General features: G+C 52.0%; 1 protein-coding gene across 7 annotated transcripts in view; it reads right to left on the minus strand.

The window, feature by feature from the left end:
* Positions 1 to 15,020, minus strand: part of camkk1a (calcium/calmodulin-dependent protein kinase kinase 1, alpha a) — a 208,279-nt gene that overhangs the window by 51,053 nt on the left and 142,206 nt on the right. For all 7 annotated transcript variants that reach the window (XM_073053839.1, XM_073053840.1, XM_073053838.1 and 4 more), the window contains 3 exons: positions 12,969 to 12,990; positions 12,769 to 12,857; positions 11,320 to 11,519 (listed from right to left, as the gene is read on the minus strand). In XM_073053839.1, coding sequence (XP_072909940.1) covers positions 11,320 to 11,519; positions 12,769 to 12,857; positions 12,969 to 12,990 — 311 coding nt within the window. The remainder of the gene's footprint in view (positions 1 to 11,319; positions 11,520 to 12,768; positions 12,858 to 12,968; positions 12,991 to 15,020) is intronic.

Genomic DNA, 15,020 nt, shown 5'->3' on the forward strand with positions numbered 1-15,020 from the left:
GATGGGGAGGTGTAGGGAATGGAGAGGGTTACAGAGATGGGGAGGTGTAGGGAATGGAGAGGGTTACAGAGATGGGGAGGTGTAGGGAATGGAGAGGGTTACAGAGATGGGGAGGTGTAGGGAATGGAGAGGGTTACAGAGATGGGGAGGTGTAGGGAATGGAGAGGGTTACAGAGATGGGGAGGTGTAGGGAATGGAGAGGGTTAGAGATGGGGAGGTGTAGGGAATGGAGAGGGTTACAGAGATGGGGAGGTGTAGGGAATGGAGAGGGTTACAGAGATGGGGAGGTGTAGGGAATGGAGAGGGTTACAGAGATGGGGAGGTGTAGGGAATGGAGAGGGTTACAGAGATGGGGAGGTGTAGGGAATGGAGATGGTTACAGAGCTGGGGAGGTGTAGGGATTGGAGAGGGTTACAGAGATGGGGAGGGGTGTAAGGAATGGAGAGGGTTACAGAGATGGGGAGGGGTGTAGGGAATGGAGAGGGTTACAGAGATGGGGAGGTGTAGGGAATGGAGAGGGTTACAGAGATGGGGAGGGGAGTAGGGAATGGAGAGGGTTACAGAGATGGGGAGGTGTAGGGAATGGAGAGGGTTACAGAGATGGGGAGGTGTAGGGAATGGAGAGGTTTACAGAGATGGGGAGGTGTAGGGAATGGAGAGGATTACAGAGATGGGGAGGTGTAGGGAATGGAGAGGGTTACAGAGTTGGGGGGTGAAGGGAATGGAGAGGGTTACAGAGATGGGGTGGTGTAGGGAATGGAGAGGGTTACAGAGACGGGGAGGTGTAGGGAATGGAGAGGGTTACAGAGATGGGGAGGTGTAGGGAATGGAGAGGGATACAGAGATGGGGAGGTGTAGGGAATGGAGAGGGTTACAGAGATGGGGAGGTGCAGAGAATGGAGAGGGTTACAGAGATGGGGAGGGGTGTAGGGAATGGAGAGGGTTACAGAGATGGGGAGGTGTAAGGAATGGAGAGGGTTACAGAGATAGGGAGGGGTGTAAGGAATGGAGAGGGTTACAGAGATGGGGAGGTGTAAGGAATGGAGAGGGTTACAGAGACGGGGAGGTGTAGGGAATGGAGAGGGTTACAGAGATGGGGAGGTGTAGGGAATGGAGAGGTTTACAGAGTTGGGGGAGTAGGGAATGGAGTGGTTTACAGAGATGGGGGGTGTAGGGAATGGGGAGGGTTACAGAGACGGGGAGGTGTAGGGAATGGAGAGGGTTACAGAGATGGGGAGGTGTAAGGAATGGAGAGGGTTACAGAGATAGGGAGGGGTGTAAGGAATGGAGAGGGTTACAGAGATGGGGAGGTGTAGTGAATGGAGAGGGTTACAGAGATGGGGTGGTGTAGGGAATGGAGAGGGTTACAGAGACGGGGAGGTGTAGGGAATGGAGAGGTTTACAGAGATGGGGAGGTGTAGGGAATGGAGAGTGTTACAGAGATGGGGAGGTGTAGGGAATGGAGAGGGTTACAGAGATGGGGAGTTGTAGGGAATGGAGAGGGTTACAGAGATGGGGAGGTGTAGGGAATGGAGAGGGTTACAGAGATGGGGAGGTGTAAGGAATGGAGAGGGTTACAGAGATAGGGAGGGGTGTAAGGAATGGAGAGGGTTACAGAGATGGGGAGGTGTAGTGAATGGAGAGGGTTACAGAGATGGGGTGGTGTAGGGAATGGAGAGGGTTACAGAGATGGGGAGGGGTGTAGGGCATGGAGAGGGTTACAGAGATGGGGAGGTGTAGGGAATGGAGAGGGTTACAGAGATGGGGAGGGGTGTAAGGAATGGAGAGGGTTACAGAGATGGGGAGGTGTAGGGAATGGAGAGGGTTACAGAGATGGGGAGGTGTAGGGAATGGAGAGTGTTACAGAGATGGGGAGGTGTAGGGAATGGAGAGGGTTACAGAGATGGGGAGGTGTAGGGAATGGAGAGGGTTACAGAGTTGGGGGGTGTAGGGAATGGAGAGGGTTACAGAGACGGGGTGGTGTAGGGAATGGAGAGGGTTACAGAGACGGGGAGGTGTAGGGAATGGAGAGGTTTACAGAGTTGGGGGGTGTAGGGAATGGAGAGGGTTTCAGAGATGGGGAGGTGTAGGGAATGGAGAGGGTTACAGAGACGGGGAGGTATAGGGAATGGAGAGGGTTACAGAGATGGGGAGGTGTAGGGAATGGAGAGGGTTACAGAGATGGGGAGGTGTAGGGAATGGAGAGGGTTACAGAGATGGGGAGGTGTAGGGAATGGAGAGGTTTACAGAGACCGGGAGGTATAGGGAATGGAGAGGGTTACAGAGACCGGGAGGTGTAGAGAATGGAGAGGTTTACAGAGTTGGGGGGTGTAGGGAATGGAGAGGGTTACAGAGACGGGGAGGTGTAGGGAATGGAGAGGGTTACAGAGATGGGGAGGTGTAGGGAATGGAGAGGTTTACAGAGATGGGGAGTTGTAGGGAATGGAGAGGGTTACAGAGATGGGGAGGTGTAAGGAATGGAGAGGGTTACAGAGATGGGGAGCGGTGTAAGGAATGGAGAGGGTCACAGAGATGGGGAGGTGTAGGGAATGGAGAGGTTTACAGAGATGGGGAGTTGTAGGGAATGGAGAGGGTTACAGAGATGGGGAGGTGTAGGGAATGGAGAGGGTTACAGAGATGGGGAGGTGTAGGGAATGAAGAGGGTTACAGAGATGGGGAGTTGTAGGGAATGGAGAGGGTTACAGAGATGGGGAGGTGTAGGGAATGGAGAGGGTTACAGAGATGGGGAGGTGTAAGGAATGGAGAGGGTTACAGAGATAGGGAGGGGTGTAAGGAATGGAGAGGGTTACAGAGATGGGGAGGTGTAGTGAATGGAGAGGGTTACAGAGATGGGGTGGTGTAGGGAATGGAGAGGGTTACAGAGACGGGGAGGTGTAGGGAATGGAGAGGTTTACAGAGATGGGGAGGTGTAGGGAATGGAGAGTGTTACAGAGATGGGGAGGTGTAGGGAATGGAGAGGGTTACAGAAATGGGGAGGTGTAGGGAATGGAGAGTGTTACAGAGATGGGGAGGTGTAGGGAATGGAGAGGGTTACAGAGATGGGTGGTGCAGGAGCTGGAGAGGGTTACAGAGATGGGGAGGTGTAGAGAATGGAGAGGGTTACAGAGATGGGGAGGTGTAGGGAATGGAGAGGGTTACAGAGATGGGGAAGTGTAGGGAATGGAGAGGGTTACAGAGATGGGGAGGTGTAAGGAATGGAGAGGGTTACAGAGATAGGGAGGGGTGTAAGGAATGGAGAGGGTTACAGAGATGGGGAGGTGTAGGGAATGGAGAGGGTTACAGAGATGGGGAGGTGTAGGGAATGGAGAGGGTTACAGAGATGGGGAGGTGTAGGGAATGGAGAGGGTTACAGAGATGGGGAGGTGTAAGGAATGGAGAGGGTTACAGAGATAGGGAGGGGTGTAAGGAATGGAGAGGGTTACAGAGATGGGGAGGTGTAGGGAATGGAGAGGGTTACAGAGATGGGGAGGTGTAAGGAATGGAGAGGGTTACAGAGATAGGGAGGGGTGTAAGGAATGGAGAGGGTTACAGAGATGGGGAGGGGTGTAGGGCATGGAGAGGGTTACAGAGATGGGGAGGTGTAGGGAATGGAGAGGGTTACAGAGATGGGGAGGTGTAAGGAATGGAGAGGGTTACAGAGATAGGGAGGGGTGTAAGGAATGGAGAGGGTTACAGAGATGGGGAGGGGTGTAGGGCATGGAGAGGGTTACAGAGATGGGGAGGTGTAGGGAATGGAGAGGGTTACAGAGATGGGGAGGGCTGTAAGGAATGGAGAGGGTTACAGAGATGGGGAGGTGTAGGGAATGGAGAGGGTTACAGAGATGGGGAGGGGTGTAAGGAATGGAGAGGGTTACAGAGATGGGGAGGGGTGTAGGGAATGGAGAGGGTTACAGAGATGGGGAGGTGTAGGGAATGGAGAGGGTTACAGAGATGGGGAGGTGTAGGGAATGGAGAGGTTTACAGAGATGGGGAGGTGTAGAGAATGGAGAGGGTTACAGAGATGGGGAGGTGTAGGGAATGGAGAGGTTTACAGAGATGGGGAGGTGTAGGGAATGGAGAGTGTTACAGAGATGGGGAGGTGTAGGGAATGGAGAGGGTTACAGAGATGGGGAGGTGTAGGGAATGGAGAGGGTTACAGAGTTGGGGGGTGTAGGGAATGGAGAGGGTTACAGAGATGGGGAGGTGTAGGGAATGGAGAGGGTTACAGAGACGGGGAGGTGTAGGGAATGGAGAGGTTTACAGAGATGGGGAGGTGTAGGGAATGGAGAGGGTTACAGAGATGGGGAGGTGTAGGGAATGGAGAGGGTTACAGAGATGGGGAGGTGTAGGGAATGGAGAGGGTTACAGAGATGGGGAGGTGTAGAGAATGGAGAGGGTTACAGAGATGGGGAGGTGTAGGGAATGGAGAGGTTTACAGAGATGGGGAGGTGTAGGGAATGGAGAGGGTTACAGAGATGGGGAGGTGTAGGGAATGGAGAGGGTTACAGAGACGGGGAGGTGTAGGGAATGGAGAGGTTTACAGAGACCGGGAGGTATAGGGAATGGAGAGGGTTACAGAGATGGGGAGGTGTAGGGAATGGAGAGGGTTACAGAGATGGGGAGGTGTAGGGAATGGAGAGGGTTACAGAGATGGGGAGGTGTAGGGAATGGAGAGGTTTACAGAGACCGGGAGGTATAGGGAATGGAGAGGGTTACAGAGATGGGGAGGTGTAGAGAATGGAGAGGTTTACAGAGTTGGGGGGTGTAGGGAATGGAGAGGGTTACAGAGACGGGGAGGTGTAGGGAATGGAGAGGGTTACAGAGATGGGGAGGTGTAGGGAATGGAGAGGGTTACAGAGATGGGGAGGTGTAGAGAATGGAGAGGGTTACAGAGATGGGGAGGGGTGTATGGAATGGATAGGGTTACAGAGATGGGGAGGTGTAAGGAATGGAGAGGGTTACAGAGATGGGGAGGGTTGTAAGGAATGGAGAGGGTTACAGAGATGGGGAGGTGTAGGGAATGGAGAGGGTTACAGAGATGGGGTGGTGTAGGGAATGGAGAGGGTTACAGAGACGGGGAGGTGTAGGGAATGGAGAGGGTTACAGAGATGGGGAGGTGTAGAGAATGGAGAGGGATACAGAGATGGGGAGGTGTAGGGAATGGAGAGGTTTACAGAGACGGGGAGGTGTAGGGAATGGAGAGGGTTACAGAGATGGGGAGGTGTAGGGAATGGAGAGGTTTACAGAGTTGGGGGGTGTAGGGAATGGAGAGGGTTACAGAGACGGGGAGGTGTAGGGAATGGAGAGGGTTACAGAGATGGGAAGGTGTAGGGAATGGAGAGGGTTACAGAGATGGGGAGGTGTAGAGAATGGAGAGGGTTACAGAGATGGGGAGGTGTAAGGAATGGAGAGGGTTACAGAGATAGGGAGGGGTGTAAGGAATGGAGAGGGTTACAGAGATGGGGAGGTGTAGGGAATGGAGAGGGTTACAGAGACGGGGTGGTGTAGGGAATGGAGAGGGTTACAGAGACGGGGAGGTGTAGGGAATGGAGAGGTTTACAGAGATGGCGAGGTGTAGGGAATGGAGATGGTTACAGAGATGGGGAGGTGTAGGGAATGGAGAGGGTTACAGAGATGGGGAGGTGTAGGGAATGGAGAGGGTTACAGAGATGGGGAGGTGTAGGGAATGGAGTGGGTTACAGAGATGGGGAGGTGTAGGGAATGGAGAGGTTTACAGAGATGGCGAGGTGTAGGGAATGGAGATGGTTACAGAGATGGGGAGGTGTAGGGAATGGAGAGGGTTACAGAGATGGGGAGGTGTAGGGAATGGAGAGGGTTACAGAGATGGGGAGGTGTAGGGAATGGAGAGGGTTACAGAGATGGGGAGGTGTAGGGAATGGAGAGGGTTACAGAGATGGGGAGGTGTAGGGAATGGAGAGGGTTACAGAGATGGGGAGGTGTAGGGAATGGAGAGGGTTACAGAGATGGGGAGGTGTAGGGAATGGAGAGGGTTACAGAGATGGGGAGGTGTAGGGAATGGAGAGGGTTACAGAGATGGGGAGGTGTAGGGAATGGAGAGGGTTACAGAGATGGGGAGGTGTAGGGAATGGAGAGGGTTACAGAGATGGGGAGGTGTAGGGAATGGAGATGGTTACAGAGCTGGGGAGGTGTAGGGATTGGAGAGGGTTACAGAGATGGGGAGGGGTGTAAGGAATGGAGAGGGTTACAGAGATGGGGAGGGGTGTAGGGAATGGAGAGGGTTACAGAGATGGGGAGGTGTAGGGAATGGAGAGGGTTACAGAGATGGGGAGGGGAGTAGGGAATGGAGAGGGTTACAGAGATGGGGAGGTGTAGGGAATGGAGAGGGTTACAGAGATGGGGAGGTGTAGGGAATGGAGAGGTTTACAGAGATGGGGAGGTGTAGGGAATGGAGAGGATTACAGAGATGGGGAGGTATAGGGAATGGAGAGGGTTACAGAGTTGGGGGGTGAAGGGAATGGAGAGGGTTACAGAGATGGGGTGGTGTAGGGAATGGAGAGGGTTACAGAGACGGGGAGGTGTAGGGAATGGAGAGGGTTACAGAGATGGGGAGGTGTAGGGAATGGAGAGGGATACAGAGATGGGGAGGTGTAGGGAATGGAGAGGGTTACAGAGATGGGGAGGTGCAGAGAATGGAGAGGGTTACAGAGATGGGGAGGGGTGTAGGGAATGGAGAGGGTTACAGAGATGGGGAGGTGTAAGGAATGGAGAGGGTTACAGAGATAGGGAGGGGTGTAAGGAATGGAGAGGGTTACAGAGATGGGGAGGTGTAAGGAATGGAGAGGGTTACAGAGACGGGGAGGTGTAGGGAATGGAGAGGGTTACAGAGATGGGGAGGTGTAGGGAATGGAGAGGTTTACAGAGTTGGGGGAGTAGGGAATGGAGAGGTTTACAGAGATGGGGGGTGTAGGGAATGGGGAGGGTTACAGAGACGGGGAGGTGTAGGGAATGGAGAGGGTTACAGAGATGGGGAGGTGTAAGGAATGGAGAGGGTTACAGAGATAGGGAGGGGTGTAAGGAATGGAGAGGGTTACAGAGATGGGGAGGTGTAGTGAATGGAGAGGGTTACAGAGATGGGGTGGTGTAGGGAATGGAGAGGGTTACAGAGACGGGGAGGTGTAGGGAATGGAGAGGTTTACAGAGATGGGGAGGTGTAGGGAATGGAGAGTGTTACAGAGATGGGGAGGTGTAGGGAATGGAGAGGGTTACAGAGATGGGGAGTTGTAGGGAATGGAGAGGGTTACAGAGATGGGGAGGTGTAGGGAATGGAGAGGGTTACAGAGATGGGGAGGTGTAAGGAATGGAGAGGGTTACAGAGATAGGGAGGGGTGTAAGGAATGGAGAGGGTTACAGAGATGGGGAGGTGTAGTGAATGGAGAGGGTTACAGAGATGGGGTGGTGTAGGGAATGGAGAGGGTTACAGAGATGGGGAGGGGTGTAGGGCATGGAGAGGGTTACAGAGATGGGGAGGTGTAGGGAATGGAGAGGGTTACAGAGATGGGGAGGGGTGTAAGGAATGGAGAGGGTTACAGAGATGGGGAGGTGTAGGGAATGGAGAGGGTTACAGAGATGGGGAGGTGTAGGGAATGGAGAGTGTTACAGAGATGGGGAGGTGTAGGGAATGGAGAGGGTTACAGAGATGGGGAGGTGTAGGGAATGGAGAGGGTTACAGAGTTGGGGGGTGTAGGGAATGGAGAGGGTTACAGAGACGGGGTGGTGTAGGGAATGGAGAGGGTTACAGAGACGGGGAGGTGTAGGGAATGGAGAGGTTTACAGAGTTGGGGGGTGTAGGGAATGGAGAGGGTTTCAGAGATGGGGAGGTGTAGGGAATGGAGAGGGTTACAGAGACGGGGAGGTATAGGGAATGGAGAGGGTTACAGAGATGGGGAGGTGTAGGGAATGGAGAGGGTTACAGAGATGGGGAGGTGTAGGGAATGGAGAGGGTTACAGAGATGGGGAGGTGTAGGGAATGGAGAGGTTTACAGAGACCGGGAGGTATAGGGAATGGAGAGGGTTACAGAGACCGGGAGGTGTAGAGAATGGAGAGGTTTACAGAGTTGGGGGGTGTAGGGAATGGAGAGGGTTACAGAGACGGGGAGGTGTAGGGAATGGAGAGGGTTACAGAGATGGGGAGGTGTAGGGAATGGAGAGGTTTACAGAGATGGGGAGTTGTAGGGAATGGAGAGGGTTACAGAGATGGGGAGGTGTAAGGAATGGAGAGGGTTACAGAGATGGGGAGCGGTGTAAGGAATGGAGAGGGTCACAGAGATGGGGAGGTGTAGGGAATGGAGAGGTTTACAGAGATGGGGAGTTGTAGGGAATGGAGAGGGTTACAGAGATGGGGAGGTGTAGGGAATGGAGAGGGTTACAGAGATGGGGAGGTGTAGGGAATGAAGAGGGTTACAGAGATGGGGAGTTGTAGGGAATGGAGAGGGTTACAGAGATGGGGAGGTGTAGGGAATGGAGAGGGTTACAGAGATGGGGAGGTGTAAGGAATGGAGAGGGTTACAGAGATAGGGAGGGGTGTAAGGAATGGAGAGGGTTACAGAGATGGGGAGGTGTAGTGAATGGAGAGGGTTACAGAGATGGGGTGGTGTAGGGAATGGAGAGGGTTACAGAGACGGGGAGGTGTAGGGAATGGAGAGGTTTACAGAGATGGGGAGGTGTAGGGAATGGAGAGTGTTACAGAGATGGGGAGGTGTAGGGAATGGAGAGGGTTACAGAAATGGGGAGGTGTAGGGAATGGAGAGTGTTACAGAGATGGGGAGGTGTAGGGAATGGAGAGGGTTACAGAGATGGGTGGTGCAGGAGCTGGAGAGGGTTACAGAGATGGGGAGGTGTAGAGAATGGAGAGGGTTACAGAGATGGGGAGGTGTAGGGAATGGAGAGGGTTACAGAGATGGGGAAGTGTAGGGAATGGAGAGGGTTACAGAGATGGGGAGGTGTAAGGAATGGAGAGGGTTACAGAGATAGGGAGGGGTGTAAGGAATGGAGAGGGTTACAGAGATGGGGAGGTGTAGGGAATGGAGAGGGTTACAGAGATGGGGAGGTGTAGGGAATGGAGAGGGTTACAGAGATGGGGAGGTGTAGGGAATGGAGAGGGTTACAGAGATGGGGAGGTGTAAGGAATGGAGAGGGTTACAGAGATAGGGAGGGGTGTAAGGAATGGAGAGGGTTACAGAGATGGGGAGGTGTAGGGAATGGAGAGGGTTACAGAGATGGGGAGGTGTAAGGAATGGAGAGGGTTACAGAGATAGGGAGGGGTGTAAGGAATGGAGAGGGTTACAGAGATGGGGAGGGGTGTAGGGCATGGAGAGGGTTACAGAGATGGGGAGGTGTAGGGAATGGAGAGGGTTACAGAGATGGGGAGGTGTAAGGAATGGAGAGGGTTACAGAGATAGGGAGGGGTGTAAGGAATGGAGAGGGTTACAGAGATGGGGAGGGGTGTAGGGCATGGAGAGGGTTACAGAGATGGGGAGGTGTAGGGAATGGAGAGGGTTACAGAGATGGGGAGGGCTGTAAGGAATGGAGAGGGTTACAGAGATGGGGAGGTGTAGGGAATGGAGAGGGTTACAGAGATGGGGAGGGGTGTAAGGAATGGAGAGGGTTACAGAGATGGGGAGGGGTGTAGGGAATGGAGAGGGTTACAGAGATGGGGAGGTGTAGGGAATGGAGAGGGTTACAGAGATGGGGAGGTGTAGGGAATGGAGAGGTTTACAGAGATGGGGAGGTGTAGAGAATGGAGAGGGTTACAGAGATGGGGAGGTGTAGGGAATGGAGAGGTTTACAGAGATGGGGAGGTGTAGGGAATGGAGAGTGTTACAGAGATGGGGAGGTGTAGGGAATGGAGAGGGTTACAGAGATGGGGAGGTGTAGGGAATGGAGAGGGTTACAGAGTTGGGGGGTGTAGGGAATGGAGAGGGTTACAGAGATGGGGAGGTGTAGGGAATGGAGAGGGTTACAGAGACGGGGAGGTGTAGGGAATGGAGAGGTTTACAGAGATGGGGAGGTGTAGGGAATGGAGAGGGTTACAGAGATGGGGAGGTGTAGGGAATGGAGAGGGTTACAGAGATGGGGAGGTGTAGGGAATGGAGAGGGTTACAGAGATGGGGAGGTGTAGAGAATGGAGAGGGTTACAGAGATGGGGAGGTGTAGGGAATGGAGAGGTTTACAGAGATGGGGAGGTGTAGGGAATGGAGAGGGTTACAGAGATGGGGAGGTGTAGGGAATGGAGAGGGTTACAGAGACGGGGAGGTGTAGGGAATGGAGAGGTTTACAGAGACCGGGAGGTATAGGGAATGGAGAGGGTTACAGAGATGGGGAGGTGTAGGGAATGGAGAGGGTTACAGAGATGGGGAGGTGTAGGGAATGGAGAGGGTTACAGAGATGGGGAGGTGTAGGGAATGGAGAGGTTTACAGAGACCGGGAGGTATAGGGAATGGAGAGGGTTACAGAGATGGGGAGGTGTAGAGAATGGAGAGGTTTACAGAGTTGGGGGGTGTAGGGAATGGAGAGGGTTACAGAGACGGGGAGGTGTAGGGAATGGAGAGGGTTACAGAGATGGGGAGGTGTAGGGAATGGAGAGGGTTACAGAGATGGGGAGGTGTAGAGAATGGAGAGGGTTACAGAGATGGGGAGGGGTGTATGGAATGGATAGGGTTACAGAGATGGGGAGGTGTAAGGAATGGAGAGGGTTACAGAGATGGGGAGGGTTGTAAGGAATGGAGAGGGTTACAGAGATGGGGAGGTGTAGGGAATGGAGAGGGTTACAGAGATGGGGAGATGTAGGGAATGGAGAGGGTTACAGAGATGGGGAGGTGTAGGGAATGGAGAGGGTTACAGAGACGGGGAGGTGTAGGGAATGGAGAGGTTTACAGAGATGGGGAGGTGTAGGGAATGGAGAGGGTTACAGAGATGGGGAGGTGTAGGGAATGGAGAGGTTTACAGAGTTGGGGGGTGTAGGGAATGGAGAGGGTTACAGAGACGGGGAGGTGTAGGGAATGGAGAGGTTTACAGAGTTGGGGGGTGTAGGGAATGGAGAGAGTTACAGAGACGGGGAAGTGTGTAGAGATTGGTGAGAGTTACAGTGGCAGGGAATGGCAGATTTTGTTTGACATCAGGATAAGGATTTTCCTTTGGAATCACTGTCTGGGCAGAGATAAGTGCTCTCACAGCACAGAGGACTACAGACGACTGGGAACACTGAACGGTTGTTACGCAGCTTGTTCCACTGTGTAAGGATCTTCCACCCATTTGGACAGGGAGGCTGTCTGTACCTACCTTCCCATGAAAGCTCTTCCTGCTTTCGGACAGCATCTCTGGAGCCATGAACGCTGGTGTTCCAGCTGTGCTCGACAGCAAGGCGTCGCTCCCCTCAAACTGGTTGCTGACTCCGAAGTCGGCAATTTTGATGTGGCCATTATCACCCAGCAGCAGATTTGATGGTTTGATGTCTCGGTGAATGATCTTCTGGTAGTGCACTGGTGAGAGAGAAAGATGAAACCAATATACTCTGCTATCACACTCACAGGCCCAGTTCTGTGTGGGGCCTCTATCCAGTGACCTAGTGCAGCAGAGCTGCTAGAGTCCCGGCTCACAATCCAGGGCCCTGGATTCACCCTGATCCCCACTGCTGTCTGTGTGGAATCTGCATGTGACCATGGGGGCTTCCCCAGGAGGGCTGGGGTCCTCTGGGGCTCCGGGTTCCATCCAGATCGCAAGGTCCTGATGTCGGCAGGTTAATTGGCTATTGCAAATGGTTTCAAATATGTGGACTTAATGGGATGATGGGGAGAATAAAATGGATTTAGTTTGGACAAATGGTTGATGGTCAATGCAGACCCTGCTATTGGGCTCCATGACTACCCATGGAACTTTGAGTGCCTTGTGTTGAAGATATGGCAGTGAGAGCTCTCTCCATTTCTTCTGCTGGGCAGCTGATTCGGGTTTAGTACCTATGATTCAGAACGGAATTCAGATCAAGAGGATTGGAGGGGGAGGGGAGGGGAGAGGGAGGAGAGAGGGAGGAGGAGGGGGAGAGGAGGGGAGGGGGAGAGGAGGGGAGGGGGAGAGGAGGGGAGGGGGAGGGGGAGAGGGAGGGGGAGAGGAGGGGAGGGGGAGAGGAGGGGAGAGGGAGGGGGAGGGGAGAGGGAGGAGGAGGGGGAGGAGGAGGGGAGGGGGAGAGGGAGGAGGAGGTGGAGAGGAGGGGAGAGGGAGGGGGAGAGGGAAAATTGGAGAGGAATATACACCGAGAAAAGGCGTGGCTCTCAGATGGAGGGGAAGGGGAATAAACACAGATTGATGGAGCTGTCAGGGTGTGAGCTGCAGTCTGGGTTGGAGAGTTGTTAACTGAGTAAGTATTGCTTGAGGAATGATGTCAGCTCCTGTAGTCCTGTTACAGAGATCTCATAGAAGTCATGAGCATCCGGTCAAATAGCTTTACTTGATACAGAAAAGGTCACAAATAACACCATTTTAATTTAAAACGATTCTTGTAGAGAATTGTTCTGCCCTTACTTAGCATTTTGGAGAAAAGTCTTGCAGCTTTAAATTGTTTCATAATTGTTGGATAGAAGGGCTAAAAATTACATTGATACTTTATACGGAAAACATTTTTTTAAGATGATCATTGGGATAAAACATCAGAAGGCACTCCACGGCAGATTGATATCAAGTATGATCACTATGCCGAAAGGCAGTTGCTATGGAAACATGGTGTTTAACACTCACAATATTCAATGCCTAAGATGATATCTCTGAAGTAGAAATGTGCCTGCTTCTCTGAGAATGGGTTGTCAGTTGGCACCTCCATCACAGGACTAAACGGTGGGGTGAGGGGGGAGAGAAACAGGATTAAAAGGAAGGGTTAGAACCTTGACAGCAGCATTGCAGAAAATCAGCATTTAGTAAAGAAATACCACTGCACTCACCCTTTGCTCATGAGCTCAAACACTGTAAGCATAAGGAAAAGAAAGAAAATAGACATGAGTACAAATGAAAATGTCACAATTACATTCCGGATCAATAATAGAACAAATTTTGTTCTAAATAATTTAATCTATTCCACTTTAATTTATTTGGTAAGGAAATTGTCCAAGCATTTTCATTATCTTGCTTCTGCCTTCTCTGGCAGCAAGCCAGTTTGAAAATTCAAGCACAGTGTAGAAGCTGGTGTACAAGTTCACCCATAGTAACACTGGGAAAATAGGTGATGTACAGCCTGTGCTAGCATGGCCTTAAATCATTTACTGCCTGCCTGAGGGAGACTTCATACCAGTTGTCAATTGTGATGGGATTATTGATTCACAAGTTTATCTAGTACTCAGCTGAGCAATACTCAAAGTCCATCTCCAGTGAACTTTCCAAGTTGGTGCTGTTCACTCACAGTCGGTATTGAGGTTGAAGGCAGCCTGTTCTATCGCTGGGTCAGGTACACCTCTCCTACAGCCATAAGCGCAGGGTTGTAAAACACTGAGACTGAGCCCAACAGGGATCTTTATAAACGTGCCTTTTTCCACCAGTCACCACCACCTTCAGTCTGCTCGCTCACAAGATGCAGTGAGCAGAAATGCAAGACGGAACTTGCAAGTGGGAAAATGCTATCATGCCTATCAGCTGAGTACAGGAGAAGGGCATCACCGAGATGAGGGGATACCCACCACAGCCTCGCTGGGTTAGGGGCATCACAATGGTACAGCAGATAGACAGACACTGCGAATAGGGGCAGCAGTACAACCGTCAGATATACACTGTGATTAGGGACACCAGTACAACCGTCAGATAGACACTGTGATTAGAGGCACCAGTACAACCATCAGATAGACACAGTGAGTAGGGGCAGCAGTACAACTGTCAGATAGACACTGTGATTAGAGACACCAGTAGATCCGTCAGACAGACACTGTGATTAGGGACACCAGTACAACCGTCAGATAGACACTGTAATTAGGGGCAGCAGTACAACCGTCAGACAGACACTGTGATTAGAGACACCAGTACAACCGTCAGATAGACACTGTGATTAGAGACACCAGTACAACCGTCAGACAGACACTGTGATTAGGGACACCAGTACAACCATCAGATAGACACTGTGATTAGAGACACCAGTACAACCGTCAGAGAGACACTGTGATTAGAGACACCAGTACAACCGTCAGATAGACACTGTGATTAGAGACACCAGTACAACCGTCAGACAGACACTGTGATTAGAGGCACCAGTACAACAGTCAGATAGACATGTGATTAGAGACACCAGTACAACCGTCAGATAGACACTGTGATTAGGGACACCAGTACAACCGTCAGATAGACACTGTGATTAGGGACACCAGTACAACTGTCAGATAGACACTGTGATTAGGGACACCAGTACAACCGTCAGATAGACACTGTGATTAGAGGCACCAGTACAACCGTCAGATAGACACTGTGATTAGAGGCACCAGTACAACCGTCAGATAGACACTGTGATTAGGGACACCAGTACAACCGTCAGATAGACACTGTGATTAGGGACACCAGTACAACCGTCAGATAGACACTGTGATTAGGGACACCAGTACAACCGTCAGATAGACACTGTGATTAGGGACACCAGAACAACAGTCAGACAGACACTGTGATTAGAGACACCAGTACGACCGTCAGATAGACACTGTGATTAGAGGCACCAGTACAACCGTCAGATAGACACTGTGATTAGAGGCACCAGTACAACCATCAGATACACACTGTGATTAGAGGCACCAGTACAACCGTCAGATACACACTGTGATTAGAGGCACCAGTACAACCGTCAGATACACACTGTGATTAGAGACACCAGTACAACCGTCAGACAGACACTGTGATTAGGGACACCAGTACAACCGTCAGATAGACACTATGATTAGAGGCACAAGTACAACCGTCAGATAGACACTGTGATTAGGGACACCAGTACAACCGTCAGATAGACACTGTGATTAGAGGCACAA

Source organism: Hemitrygon akajei, chromosome 8 (genome assembly GCF_048418815.1).
Source record: "Hemitrygon akajei chromosome 8, sHemAka1.3, whole genome shotgun sequence".
Taxonomy (NCBI): domain Eukaryota; kingdom Metazoa; phylum Chordata; class Chondrichthyes; order Myliobatiformes; family Dasyatidae; genus Hemitrygon; species Hemitrygon akajei.